The 15,880-nt window shown below is 39.9% G+C and overlaps 1 protein-coding gene across 1 annotated transcript in view; it reads right to left on the bottom strand.

Moving 5' to 3' along the window:
* The window catches only part of LOC306986033 (ankyrin repeat and SAM domain-containing protein 1A), a 112,117-nt gene that overhangs the window by 37,836 nt on the left and 58,401 nt on the right, over nucleotides 1–15,880 (bottom strand). The window contains 2 exon segments of the mRNA XM_079588874.1: nucleotides 8,886–9,379; nucleotides 15,693–15,792. Of these exon segments, the coding sequence (XP_079445000.1) occupies nucleotides 8,886–9,379; nucleotides 15,693–15,792 (594 nt within the window).

Raw genomic sequence — 15,880 nt, 5'->3', positions numbered from 1 at the left:
TAGGGGCCCTAACTGTTTCTATGACAAAAGTTTTTTTGACGCCAGTGGTGGTGTGCGATATATATTATCTACGGAAATGTAATTGTTGTTTTGGCGATATGCGATCTGACATTACCGAGTATATCCCTCACTTTACAAAAACACATTTAGAGAGCGCACGCATGCATGCAGTTTGTGATGTAGTCTAGTAGGTTAGTTAGACTAGTGTGTGTGTGTGTGTGTGTGTGTGTGCATTTAGAGTGCACACTTTCACTACGTAATTTAGTCTATTAAAATGCATTTGGAGTGCACCCAATATTCAAGATAAGGGACAAAAATGAATCAACTTGTTGAATGAATGATTCAATGACTCACTCATTTAGACAGCTGATTCATTCAGGAACTAAGCATTTGACTGTTTAAATGAATCAGTTGAAACTCAATGACCCACTCATTAACAGTGACTTGCTGCCACCTACTGGTGGTTTTAATTTCATATTTAAAAAAAAAAAAATTATGTCAATATTCAATGTTTTATGTTTAAAACATCAACACACATACATTTGTACCTGCAGGTTAAATGCATTCAGGCTTTCCTGTATCTCAGTGGTAAGAGCATTGCGTTAACAACGCAAGGTTGTGGGTTCGATACCAGTGGATTGCACATACCTATGTATAAATGTATAGGATAATGCAATGTAAGTCGAGCGTCTGCCAAATGCATAAATGTAAATGTCTGTCTGCATTAATCAGTCTGTGTAATGCATCTAAATGCCACTTCAGAAGCAGCTTCTGTGTTTCCTCTGCATTGCAAAGATGCATTTTGTTGATCGTGATTTCGTTTGATTGTAATTTTTGCCAGCATCACACACCCCCGGTTGACAGTTATTTCCTGACAGTTTTGTTGGAAATATTAGGCTGAGAACAAGAGACAGAAGCAGAACCGAAGCGAGCAACAAAATACTCAAACTCAGATTCAATGAACCATATCATATTGCGTCTGCTGGAAACATTAATTGGGATTCGGTCTCAGAAAAGTGATGTTATTAAGTGTAATGAGAGTTCGTAGGTGAAGCTGCCTGCAGTTGTCAATAGCGCTGTTGTAAGGACCAGAAGTGACAGACACTGGTTGAGGGGTATTAGTTTAGTGAAGCGCTCGGCGGTCTACATTAATCAAATGTTTCGTTGGATATTCAGTGTGACGCATTAGATTTCGGCTCATTGACATGCAAGAAGAAGCTTGTGTGGTTATCCTATAAAACAACACTGACTTCATTCAATGACCCACTTCAAACCCAAAGGGCGTAACAGGAAATACATAATTGAAAACATAACAGATTTTGCTCAGCCTTTGAGCAAGCAGTACACACACACACACACAATTGTAATGAAAACACAGATTCCCATCAGTAGGCAACATTAATGCACCTCAGTAGAGAAGATAAACTCAAACCTGTCCAGCCACACACACACACACACACACACACACACACACAACAAAACAATGTTATTGATTCTCAGGGCCAGAGAGAGAGAGAGAGAGAGAGAGAGATTCAGTGTGAGGGCCTCTTAATGGTAAACCGCTCAAACAATAGTCGAGTCAAAGGCCGCGGTGGAGTCACAGGTCGACAGCTGAAGTATAGCTGAGCCGTGAGGTTCATACGGGGAGGATTGTGTGTTTGTAGTGTGGCACAGCAGTTATCTTTTCTGAAGACGAACACAAAGACCCCAGGCATCTGGCAAGGCTGGCATTGGCGAACAAAAGGGCAAAAACCAGTCACAAAAGAGCCAAGCTGCCACCCATTCATCAAGTCCAAACTCAGAAAGACTCCTGCCAAGACATGTGCCAGTCCACCCAGAGATCCGAGACTCGGATCAGATCGGTCCAGAAGAGCCGCTCTCTGTTAACAAAGTTACATCACAAACACTGGCAAAAAAAAAGAGTGTTCTGGAACAAGCAGAAATCTTGTTTACGGAAGTCTGTTTCAGATGCTAATTGCTTAAACATGCCATATTGGTCAGTTTAGGGAAATTAAAAATCACAGAAAGAAATTGAGAACAAGTCATATTTCGTATATATTAAACCATTACAATTTTTTACGGTTTATAGAAATATATCAAACACTGGCAAAAAAAAAAGAAGTGTATTTATTTAAGAATATCTATAATATGCTAATCATTTAAGTCTGCAAAATTGGTCTTACAATTTGTAGCATCTTTAAGAATATGAACTGAAAGCAAATCAAACACTGGTGAACATGTGTCACAACAACTGGAAACTCTTACTCACGAAAGATATCTTTACATCTCATCTCAAGTTTTAGAAAGTTTAAGGACATCAAAATCATAGTAATCAAAGTTTTGGCACAACAAACGGAAAAAAAAACGTATTTTACGTAAATCTATTATGTATGCTAATCTTAAAGCATGCAAATGATCACATCAAACAGGAGAAAAACTGTTCATGCGGGAAAATCTTCACTAAAAATCTGTTTTGTTTGCTAATCATCACAGCATGCGGATCAGATCTGTCCTGAAAAGCCTCCGTAAACAATGTTACATCTGGCAAAAAACATGTTCTGGCGCAACACACTGATAATCTTGTTTACGGAAGTCTGTTTCGTATGCTAATCGCTTAAACGTGCCAAATGGGTCAGTTTACGGTCATTATAATCGCAGCAAGCATTGGCGGACATGTTCTGGCACAACAAATGGCCATTTTTAACGAAAGTTCATTGGGTAATCTAAGCCGCTGAAACTTTAAAAAGTTAAAAAGCACATGGAAAACACTTATTTAAAAAAATATACATTTTGTATGCTAATCATTAATGCAAACAAAATTTGGTTTAGGAATATGAATTCAAATCATAGATAAAAACCCTTGTTTTTGTTTGACCAAAAAACTGTAAATGTTACATCTTCATGAACAAACGGTAAATCTTACGAAAGTCCATTTCATTTTTTTAAAAGTTGAAACTTTAGAGAAATATGAAACATTGTGTTTTGTCAGAATACAAAAGAAACCTTTAAATTTACTAAAGTTTCGTATGCTAATCACTGAAATGTGTGAGATTCATCAAACTACAAAGTTCATTTTATTACAGAAGTCTATTTAGTTTGATAATCATTCAAATTCAAAAGTTTTTATTTTTTAAGTAAAAAATAAAGGGTTTTAAAGATTGACAAACTTTGAAATAATTACGTAATAGACCAAAATTGAAAGAGAAAAGACGTCAATGACATCAATCTTTCTGCGTTTTCAAGCAAATACTACATCCATCTCTATAGCGCCGAATATATTCCTGGATCCTCCCAAGACTTGCACCAGAGAGAAAGTTGTGGACGTCAGCTTTAAATCCCACGCACCTGCCAACTGTTTTAAACAACGTCACCGCGCGAGCAGAGCAGCCGATAGGTAGAAAACAAACCGCACTCACAAACGCTGGTCGGGTGGCAGCCATTCGGCCTGAACGGGACGCCGGGCGGACCAGCGCGCAGACGCGACTCCCTCGTTTAACTCCCTCGGGCTGACTGCATCTCCACATTCAGAGCAGACCTCCTTCCTAAACCCGCCGGCCCCTACAGAGAGCTTCCCACACTGTCCCGTTCAGGCTAATCCTGAGACGGCCTGTATTAGCATGAGCTGCCTTCCCTCACAACCCCCTGCCACACACACACACACACACCCTCATGCAAGTCAAAATCTCCTTTGTATGAAAAATTAGACTTTGTGTGAGATTGTGTGCGCGAGTGTGAAGAGGAAGAACACACACACACACACACACAGAGGGAAAGTGATGGGTGTTGTGCGTTCCTGCACCCACACGCTGTCACTCAGGGCAGCGAAGTGTCCCGGGCCAGCCAGCCGTGACCGCTGGGGGAGGAGGAGGAGGGAAACCGACAGAAAACACACAACAGAGATGATGGCAGACTGCTGTTCGGACATTTGATGCGCAGGAGAGACTGTTCAAACAGAGACAACATATGGATATAAATCCTGCTGCTACAGACAGACGGCAGAGAAGATGCTTCCGTTGATTTAACGTCAACATTGAACATTTGCATTCATGTTGCATCTGATATTTGACACATTTCTGAGTGAAATAAGATATCCGATGACGCATTTGTAGAGTGGAGAGAGAGCTGTTTTTACCCATTAAAAATCGTTTGGATTATGAAAAACTATTTGATTTCAGGTTTAAACCAATTTTTCAATGTTTACTCAGACTTTGGATACTCCATGTATTCAGAGAGTGAATAGAGTGGATTTTGATTTCACGAAGACTCGGTTCAGTTGATTCCACCGTTTGAAACTATCAAGCAATTGCTGAGGCTCTTCAATAAAAGCATGTTGATTAAGATTCACACCGATCCAAAGGGAGAAAAGTGAATCAAGCTTCATCATTGGCTCGGAGCGGTTTGATGGCTGAAGTTTTCAGAAGCTGTAGGACCTTCATCCACGGCTGTTATAGTTTCCCTTTACATGGACATCATCAAGTACTGCCGTCAGAAAACACTATTTCTGTTTCTTCACAAGTCCCGCTTTCCTAATAATATTCTGAAACGCTATTGAACAAAAAATATGATTGATTTCAGACAGACAGAAAGATATATAAATATAGAGAGATAGATGAGACAGAGACAGAGACAGAGACAGAGACAGAGACAGAGACAGAGACAGAGACAGAGACAGAGACAGAGACAGAGACAGATAGATAGATAGATAGATAGATAGATAGATAGATAGATAGATAGATAGATAGATAGATAGATAGATAGATAGATAGATAGATAGATAGATAGATAGATAGATAGATAGATAGATAGATAGATAGATAGATAGATAGATAGATAGATAGATAGATGTTTCCAGCAGAGGGCAGGAGAGAGTAACAAACATGGACACAGAGTTGGAAAGCAATAGAGTGTGTGTGTGTTTTACGACTCTAAACACTGGAGAAATTCCACACAAATCTCAAATGCTTGGCAACAGAAACATGCCGATCAGGGCGAGAGACGGAAAGGCAGAAGAAGAGAAAACAGAAAACAAGTCAACGGACAAAGCACAGGTGGACAGTTGTTGTTATCAGCAGGAGTTTTCTCGTAGTTTCACATCAGAAGTCTCAAATGGAGACACCCCACAGGTGATGCTTCAATACACCAGATTAGGCTGTTATTGTACAGAGGGCACGTCTCCTGACCCACAGAGCAAGGTTATCGTCATGGTGATAAGGTCACGATAAAAACAGAAAAACTATTAGAAAATTTGAAAAACTATCATTATGAAACCCTATATTCTAGCAGATCCAAAAACTGTTTAAAGCTATAATAAAATTCTGCCTGAGCTTTGTAACACACTAGGAGAAAACAAAATTTTTAATTTTTAATTTTTAAATCAAAATGTCATAACTTGATCTTCCAGTGAAGAGACAGACTTCTCTCTGTCAATATCTGCAGGATTTCTCCAATCAATTATTAGTCCATGATTTCTTACAATCATCTGTAAGATCGCATTCAAAACTGCCTCCATCCATCAGAAACTAATGGATTGAACGAGTACCATCCTACATTTCCTTTTTCGATAATCCATTTCACTCGGATGTACGTCACAATACGCCTCATGAAGCCAAAAAACATATCTGGTACCGTTACCGAAATCTGGGACATCTGTGAAAAACGTTTAAAACCCTGATTGTGTGATTTTGCCATTTCTGACAAATAACACAGTCAACTTTTAAAATTAAACCGAAATCACTTGGTAACAGAGTTGTGTACAAAATGTGGCACACCGTTAAATTCGTCTTCACTAACAATAAAAAATAAATAACAAAATAGTAGTAATGCCATTGAATATTTCACCAGATTATCAAATATAGACATTTGATGCATTTCAACTACTTTTCATACTAGGACCATTTTATAGACAGTCAAACAGAGCACCTCACAGGCCTCACTACAAAAACATGGCGTTTGTGCCTCTGATATTTCTCAGCTGTTCATTTGCACTAGGGACGCACCGATATGAACATTTTGACTGATACCGATAAACGGAAATTAATTTTATCTTATTTGAAAATAAGATAAATCGAAATCGAAATTTTATATAATTTTTGAGAGCCTGATTACAAAAACAAAAGTCTCACCAATAAAAGCCATGTCCCAAACACACAATTATAATGTTCTTATGTAGCCGATATGACAGACTTGCACTGCACATGTTGCACTGAACTGTAATTTCCTTTTTAAGTGATTCCAATCATATTTCAAGCAATTCAAACAGTGCGCATCTGAAGGAAATTATACATTATTTATCGGCTTTAATATATAGGCCAGATTTTCTTATCAGGCCGATAGCGATAACATTAAAAATGAACATCTATCAGCCGATACCGATATGGTGGCCGATATATCGTACATCCCTAATTTGCACACTCGAGTGTAACTAGAGCGTGTTTGGCAACAGTCTCGTGTTACCTGTGACCGTCTCTTCTGTAAGAGTGTAAGACCAGGTGATGGAAACTGTGCATGAGTCCCTCAGTGTTTGTATCCAATGTCTAGATCTTCAGATTGAAGCCAAAGCTTGATTCTGGTTGGATTAAACTTTAATCATATAATTAATTATATGTTTGCATATCATATATGTTCCAGATCGCTCAGGGAGGTTTGGTTATTTCGATCCTCACTGCAGAAGCATATATGGAATGCCTGAATAAAATGAAACCACAGGTACGGCCGTGATGTTGACCTTCTTCCGTTTAGAAGACCTGATCGAGAGGCTGATGCTATTGTTTCAAGGGTGTTTCGAATTGAGAGACCAGCAACAATTTGATCTGCTGCCTGTATCGTTCATTAACCGGATAACTGAAAACAGTGTATGCACTGAAGTCTCCCTGAACTGCTGTGAGCTTGAACGTGATGTACAACCATCCACCTCTTTTGAGAACAAGGCTCTGTCAAACAATGAACAATGCAGGTCTGCTGATGTCTCACAACAGTGTGTCCAAGATCCAGTTCAACAACCATCTGAGACTAACGTTACTGGAGCCACTTCAACTAATGATCAAGCCCACTTGACTTGTCAAGATGAAATGGACATTCTAACTACCGTCAGTCAGAATCAAGACAGTAATAAAAATGTGTCATTCAGTGAACTATCTCATGGCATGCTGTCACAAGATCAATTGCCATTGTCAGCTGCAAATCACCAATATTCACAATCGACAATCAAGCAGACAAAAAAACTGAACAAGTAATTAAACATTAAACTTTAATCATTAAAGACATTTCCTTTCGCATTCCTCTTAAAGAAATGGCCAAACAGGACATGCAATCTTTAAAGGAATGGTCCGTTAAGCTCAATCAACAGAGCAACAGACGTGAACATTGTACACTTTCATTGTGTTTAGGTAGATATCATTTTATTAAAACACTTACATGAATAAAAAAAAAGAAGTGTGTTATTACCCAAACAGTCATGTTTTGCAGTGACTACTGTGTGGACGAGGCTTATCGTGCACCTAGTGTCAGGTACAAACATAGCAGATGTCTTTTGTTTAGACTGCTGTTGGCCGTTTTTCATCGTTCGACAGTGAACATATGCAGACCACTGGAAAGAGACAAATTTATGTTCTTCTGCCGATTCAAGACAATGGTCTGGCGAACTATCTGCTTAGCTCCGTGTAAACAAGGAATTTACAACACCTCCTTTCTCGGAAGTATCCACGCTTGAACACTGTGTGAAACTTACCTGGAAAGACTGGAAACAACTTCAATAACAAAGATGAGGGGCACTGAAGCCAGAGCATTCCTGTAACACCACTAGAAATGTACAATACTGTGTTCCACGGAGAGACATAATCCAGCTTTAAATTCCTCAAAAGCTGTCAGACAGCATCAGACATTACACTGGAAGAGAGCCTGGCTTGCATGAACCCAATTCTGCATTTACATTTCCCTTCAAGTCATTGCGCAAAGAGAAATTATAGACCGAAAAGGTCACCATTTACCATTCATTCCCTGCATCTCATACATACTTCCCAACGGACTTCAGCGACTAACAATTATCAGTGCCATTAACTCTTTACCCGCCAGTATTTTTGAAAAAAAGTTGCCAGCCACTACCAGCATTTTTGATAATTTTCACAAAAGTTTCAAGGCAACCAGAATATTTTATTGTATGAATATCTAAAATATGCAATATATCAAAAGAAAGAACAGAGAAAATCGTGTTTCAGATTCAGATTCAGAATGATGATCAAAACAGAGATGCAGTAGATCGAGTCCACCAAAGCTTCACAGTCCTAGAGCTCGTCCTGGGTCGACTCATTCAGTAACATTAGGCCGTTTGGATTTATAGTACATTTATATATACACCCAAATGAAAACTGAAACTGAAAATACTACTTTTAAATTAGGAATAACTCTAAATTATATATATATTGGTAAAAAGTGATCACAACACATTCTTCCTCCAACTGGACTCACAAGCATACTATTTACGCTAAAACTAATAAAATGTTTGAATAAACTAAACTGAAACAACTAGAATAATGACATAACATTTCATATTCCAAGCTGAAACTACATTTAAAGTATTAAATATTATTTTCATAATAGCTGTATAAACCTAAAAATGTACTTCAATCAAACTCTTTCCCGAAACAAATGTTCCTAAAACTAATGAAAAACTAATGATGTTTAAGTGAATCTCAAACTGGCTTTTGTCTATTGTAAATTCTTCTTGAACAAATTCATTTTAAATCTTTCAGCCAAAATTTGAAAATGGCACTCAATAGAATTTCTTGCAAAAATGTTGGCGTCTGAAATTATGATTATTTCCCATTTTTTGTGTGTCGTATAGCATGCAAGAAAGACAGTACATCCAGGCCACTTGGGGGAGCTCTTACCTCGTCCCATTCTGAAGTGAACGAAGGCGATTTCTCCAGCCTTCTCTTGGCGGTGCTGCAGTTGGACACGGACTCACTTCTCCCACCTAATCCCGTCTCTTCCTCACCCGGCGGGGACACCAACAGGTCGGAGTCGGACTTGGAAAGGCTACGCGCTAGCTTGAGATCCCCTGGCGGAGGCATCCTTCTCGTCAACGGAGGATCGCGGGCCGGCGAGTTGCGTTTCTGTGAATCTCGCGGCTCTTTGTGGACCGTGGCGTAGATAGCTTTGGGGTCAGTGTCCTGGAGAATGGTTTCCACGGTGACCGCTGATTTGGGATGGGGAGCGGAGCTCGCAGATGTGGAAGTGTTGGAAGCCTCACCGGACTTCCCTGCAGAGGACGGCAGTCTGAACGCTTCCTCCCGACAGTCGACCACCGGCGAGGAACCGTGAAGCAGACCAGTGAACTGCTCAGGAACAGCAGCGCTTATATCCTGACCATGCGATGAGCTCTCTGTGAGAGAGAGAGAGAGAGAGAGAGAGAGAGAGAGAGAGAGAGAGAGAGAGAGAGAGAGAGAGAGAGAGAGAGAGAGAGAGAGAGAGAGAGAGAGAGAGGAGTGTGTTACAGACAGATTGTGGAGCAATATCTAGTCCAGATAACATGAATCCACCCACTCCACTACCGTCCAGTGCCTGAAACAGATCTGTTATTGTTTTCTGACTGGAAAAGAGAGAGAAAGACATGCAGAAAGAAAGAAAGTTTGGCTCACCAATTCCAAAGTGCCAGAGTTACAGAATTCCAAGCGCAGTCTATAAGCAGCTGACATTTCTCCATAGAGATCTGTTAGTGACTTGCTTGTTCTATTCCCCCCCCCCCCCCCCCCTCTCTCTCTCTCTCTCTCTCTCTCTCTCTCGCTGTCTCTCTCTCGTACTGCTAACAAGCAGACAGCTTTATAAGGCTTGCTTCCAGAGAAGTTATGCCTCACTAAGGATTCCCTTCATTATGAGTGGCAAGCCTGAAACAGGATCCCACAGAGATGACTGTGAAAGAAACACACTCGCGCTTTCCCACAAACACCTCTTTACCACACCGCTCTGCGTTGGGTTCTTATAAAAATTAAATCCCTGCTTTGTGATTGTAAAAAATCCTTGTCCCGGAGTTGCACTCTCTTTTTGCACTCTCCCTCTCTCTGGCCTGAAACATACTACAGGCAGGGACATGAACACTTCTTTGCTAGCTTGATTTCAAGAGAGAGTTGCATTCTCAGCATCACCACAGGGAGCACTATAGCGTACGTTAGTGCAAATCGCCTTCTTCCATAGTCAGTTCAACTACTGTTATGCTAGCTAGAGCAAAGATCTTGCTGAATTAGTTAGAAAAAGTTATTTTTATAGATCCAAAGATGCCATCCCTACTACATAGTAAGGGGAAACGGTATGTTAAATGAGTAGTATGTCCGAATTCATACATAAACTGTTGGGTTTGAGTCCCCGCATGACGTACTACTTCCACTGAGATTCTGAAGTGTGCATCTGATGGACACTTTACTTTCCCCCCTTACATGTAAAGTGCTTTGAGTGCCGAGAAAAGCACTATATAAATGTAATGAATTATTATTATTATTATTATTATCCCATGAGGCCACGGGAGAGTATTTGTGAGTGGCATTGACGCGACACAACTGACCCATTCAACTCAAATGACAAATGACAACATGGCGGATGTAGTACGTCTATTCTACACACGTTCATACTATATAGAATATATGTTTTTAATTATCGCACATTTTTCATCAAATATAGTAGCTACTCAGACTGTATGCCATTTTGGATGCAGCTAGACAGACATTTCAAGGAAACTATCGCCTCCTTACAAAAAATGCAAGTATGGGAATGTACAATTGCAATTTGTAGGCCAACATTCCCATCTGTGCTTGTACTCTTGCGTAGACTCAGTTTCTGGTCTAAACAGAACACTGGAAACACACAAACACAGACCATGAGATAAATCCAACCCTAGGATTCAGATATGACCCAGAGAGATATCCTGGTGTTGCTTGTGGTGTTTGGTGACCAGAAAACCAAGTCAGCCATGTCAGAGCCTAAGGTCAGAAACATTCTGTAAGCTAGAATACAAACATACAGCAAACACACATGAATCTTTCAATACTGGAAGTAACAAACCTCAATTAAACAGGATTTATTATTATTCCAGCAGCTAGTGTAACTAGTCCTCCCACTCCGAGTGGGATTCAAACCAGCATCAAGCAAGTGTGCCTCTTATAGGCAGGGAAGTAGGGTTAACTTACTAGCAGGCAAATGTAACACAAACCCACCTAACCCTAATTTCCATCCGGGTCACGGCACCAATATAAATGGTCTTACTCATACTTCTCAGAGCGGGATTTGAACCAGGGTCAACCAACATGGGAGGCAGACGGTCTAACAAGGACTCTAAAGAGCACAGCCTCCAGTGCAAGAGTTTAACTTCAACTGTAATCAGACACTTCTGAACCACCTAATTACGGTGCTCGGATTACTTGAAAACAATAGCCAATCGGTTTGGCTACCGATGCTCTAGCGTCAACCTCGAGTGTGCCACTTAAGGCCAGGGGAGTGAAGTTCACCTGCACAGCTCTTACTAGCTGGCCTCCATTACACTAGCTATAAACATGTCGACAGTTAAACCAAAATCCCCTTTCAAGGCAAGTCATTTCACTGTGTGGACATCTTGGGAAAAAACTATTTCCAGTCATTCAAGTACAGCAGCTGTCGAACGGAATGGGAAAATATCTAGATTTTAAACATTTTGCCCAACCATCCAAGTACAATTACAAGAGAAAACTTGGACAGTTTATGCTAATGCCAGCTTTGGTGCAGTTGATAAGGCACATGTGATAATTGTGAAATGTTAATACAATGCAACTATCCATATAATATAATCGCAAATGGTTTGTGTAAAAAACAAACAAAAACAAGTTGGAAATGTTCCACCTATCTCAAGTTGTTAATGACAATGAAATAACAATCAAACACAAATGCATCTGTCATATGGTAGAAGCCACTAAATTTGGCAGATATTGACCTGAATAAGTTCTATAACATTCTCACACCATCAAAAATTATAAATACGACCAAGACTATTTTAGGGTCACCTTTTGATTACCAACGTAAAATGTGGATCTTGAAGCAAAACCAAGTCCGTTAAGTTTGGCAATGCGAGTTTCTGTTAAAGTTAAATCAACTCAGCGCTAATGTTTGGTTTACAATAAACTACAACTTAGCAACTCTCTCCTCCTGAGAGCTTAATATTTCAAGCTATCCAAGGAATTGTGAGTGAATAAACCTCCCACTCTGTGAGGGACTGGCGTGTGCCGAGGGACATTCAGACACACAAGACCAGAACCATGAGTCTAATCACTTTCTCATGCAACACACCCAAACACACAGATTGGGCCTTCAGTCTTTGTATGCATTTGTGACGTCATTTTAAATCAATAAGACCCTCTGGAGAAGATGAAGTCAGTGCTGTTCTCCATCCAAACCCAAGGCTTTAGCGTTAACACAACACATTGACAGCATTTTTCCATGTTTACTCTAACAACATGTCCGTTTCCAGGAACTACATGCATGCAGTGGTTAAATCATCCAATGTTCAATGAAATAAAAGCACTGACACCGTTCAAGCCAAAGAACACCATAGCTTGGTTTCTAAACCTAGCGCCTCGGAATCTGCCGTCTACGTAACATTTTATGGTCAGGTTAGCGACAATTCTGTGAAATTTCATAAGAAAAATATGAAGCACTGCTCACACAGGAGTCACTTTCAAACCAAGCAGCTTTCTGTAGGTCGCATAACTAACTTCATGAGTGAAATCTGTCTGGACATTTTTATCCCTCCCAGGAAACTGTAGATTGTGCAGATTCTTATTGAAATGACTGGAGAAGTTTCACAAAATTTCACCTAGCAACAACAAATGTACATTTTAAGCAGCCTACTAACTGAGCCGAACCTGATCTGAAACCCTTTAAATACACACCACACAAATAGCGGTCCCATGTGAATAGCACAAGTCTAACACTTAGTCAATTCCAACAGAGTTTCAAGTTAGCATCTTGCCAACAATGCCATACTGTAACATGTTTAAAAGTGAATAGCACAGATCATAAGACAATTTAGGCTAGTTTAATAACAAAACATTTGAACCAGCCTAAGATGATTTACTGGTCTTTGTTGTTCTCCAAGCTCAGGCTGGTCTGGAAGATTTTTCCAAACCAATCAGCTTAAGCGGATTTTTTCTAGAAGCGTTTTTTTTCCGGTGGAATTTTCCCACACGTTAATTCTGACCAATCGAAGTGCAGTTATGAAAATGCGTTCAAGACACATCTGGCCAACGAGTGATGTGGATGTTGTCACGTGACTGCATTTGGTTCGTTTCATCAACTGATTCGGACCAGAGCAATCAGTGTGGCGTGAAAAGGAAACAAAACGCCTGAAAAATGCTAAAAAGTATAATTTTTCGCCCTTGATCCGGACCAAATGAACCGAACTACAGATGTGAAAGCACCCAAACGTCATCACGCCGAACAAGTAAACTCAGTCCGCCTCATTATGCTTATTATACTCTTATAAACTATTCTAACTCTGGGAAAGAGTTTTTAGGTAAAAACTGAAAGAGTTGTGGGAAGCTTAGTGACGGTTGACGTTGAAGTCATGTGACCATGGTGTAGTTCGTATATAGCCTACCTTTAGCTTTTTACTTCTGGCGACTGCATTTAGGCTTCAAAAGCCGATGGAAAAATCCTATTGGGTTTTTCTCGAGGGAGCCAGTGCGATCCGAACTGCCGGCTGTCCTACAAAAAGACGTCATACCCGCACGACACTACTACTAGGAATAATGTCCATTATTTCACCATTTTTTTTTTTTTAAATAGAAGGCTGTGCACTCTGTATATAGTGTTGTACTGAGCACATTGAACACATCCAAGCACACTTGAGCAGTGCTGACATCTGATGAGCTGAAGTAATGTCACCCGTCAGAAAGTTCTAGGGTAACATGCTCAGTCCTCAGCTGTTGCATCTCCTCAGCTAAGTGCTAAGAGCTTCGGCGGTGCGTGCCAACGGTGAGAAGCGTTTATTAAAAGAGGGAAGGGACGTCTAAAACACACATGCTTTTGCACTCAGGATGAAGCTTTCATCTCCAAAGCACTGAGGTCAGAACCTCCTTCAAGTCCTCGATACATCAACGCATCGCTCCCGCTGTGAGAGCCAGACATGGGAAATATGACAAGCTTACACCCTGTTATTTGGGTGTGTGCTGGTGTGTGTCTACAGACTGATTTCCTGCAGGGTAATTGACAGGTGCGGAGCGCAGTACGGCGGTGGAGGTGGCAGCTGAGGTCTATGAAGCTTAAGGGACGAGAAGGGCAACGAGACGAGAGACGCTCTGCTGTTTGTTTTGAAACATGAGGAGAGTGCAGGGGCTTTTATATATCTTCCACTGGCATTTATCACTCGCACCAATGCTATGAAACTCCAACCATATTAGAACAAGAACTTTATACCATGCTACAATATAATGGCTTTATATGTGCGCAAGTTTCACCTTTAGAGTGAAACTAAGCCGTAATGGCATTTCTCTTGGCCAGTAATGCTAACTAGAGTCGTGTTACACTGAGTAAACATTGTTCTAAGTTATGCAAGGATTTCTGAGTGACGACTTTAGGAAGATCAGAGAGGGACAGAGAGACAAATGCACTGGATAAATGTCCACTTTTGCGTTACCATCATATCAATATTCTTGCTCCAAAACTGTTGACAATTGGGAATATATTTTGGAATAGTTCACCCAAAAATCACAATTTTGAAAACTTTTATTGCGTTTTAATAGTGATGAGGAGGTTTTTTTTTTGTAGTTGGAGCTTGATGGCGTCACTACTACCAGAGTCTTTGGAAAGGGGCAGCGTGAACATTCTTCAAAATGTCTGATTTTGCGTTCCACAGTAAAAAAAATAATAATAATACAGCATACAGAATTTGAAAGACCTGTGTGGATTTTTTTTTTCTTCTCCTATCTCATTATTTCCATCACAACAGTTGATGCGAGTAAATGCCAAGATTTGTAAGAGAAAGCTTAAGTTTAGCAAACAAATGCAAAAAGTTTTTATTTTTTCCCCATGTCCCTTTAGGGGCTCCGTAGGAATGACATACAGATGAAACTTGAAAAATTTGAATATCGTGCAAAAGTCCATGTATTTCAGTAATTCAACTTAAAAAGTGAAACTAATATATTATATAGACTCATTACATGCAAAGTGAGATATTTCAAGCCTTTATTTGTTATAATTATGATGATTATGGCTTAATTATTATCATTAGGATGATTATGCCAATGAAAACCTTTTCACAATATTCTAATTTTGAATTTGGGGTTTTCATAAGCTGTAAGCCATAATCATCACAATTATAACAAATAAAGGCTTGAAATATCTCACTTCTGCATGTAATGAGTCTATATAATATATTAGTTTCACATTTTAAGTTGAATTACTGAAATAAATGAACTTTTGCACGATATTCTCATTTTTCAAGTTTCACCTGTATATAAATACATAAAATAATTTTTTCCTTTAAATACAGCCCAAAAGCACAAGTGTCAGACAGAAAGCAAGCATTTCAAAGAGTAAAGATCATGTAGTCGAATTAGTCTGATCCATTATTGGTTGTTAAATCGTAGTTTAACTCAATGGCAGCAACGTTGTAAAGGCCAGTTCTTAGTGTTTACGGTGTCATTAGGAAGTGAGCGGTGATATATGCACACACTTACCTCCAGACGTCTGGCCTGTGCTAAAAAGAGGAGCAGGCGGCTGCAGAGTGTTTGTGTTGGACGCTGGAGGTCGTAGGTCAATGTGTGCGGCGGTCTTTCGCTGCAACAATAACACCAAGTCACATATTAAGGAATGTCTAGCTTTTATCAGATGTGCAATCACACACACACACACACGATAATTGACT

This window comes from Phoxinus phoxinus, assembly GCF_949152265.1.
Source record: "Phoxinus phoxinus genome assembly, chromosome: 18".
Lineage (NCBI taxonomy): Eukaryota > Metazoa > Chordata > Actinopteri > Cypriniformes > Leuciscidae > Phoxinus > Phoxinus phoxinus.
The sequence above is the reverse complement of the archived record's forward strand: the minus strand, read 5'-3'. Positions and strand labels throughout refer to the sequence as shown.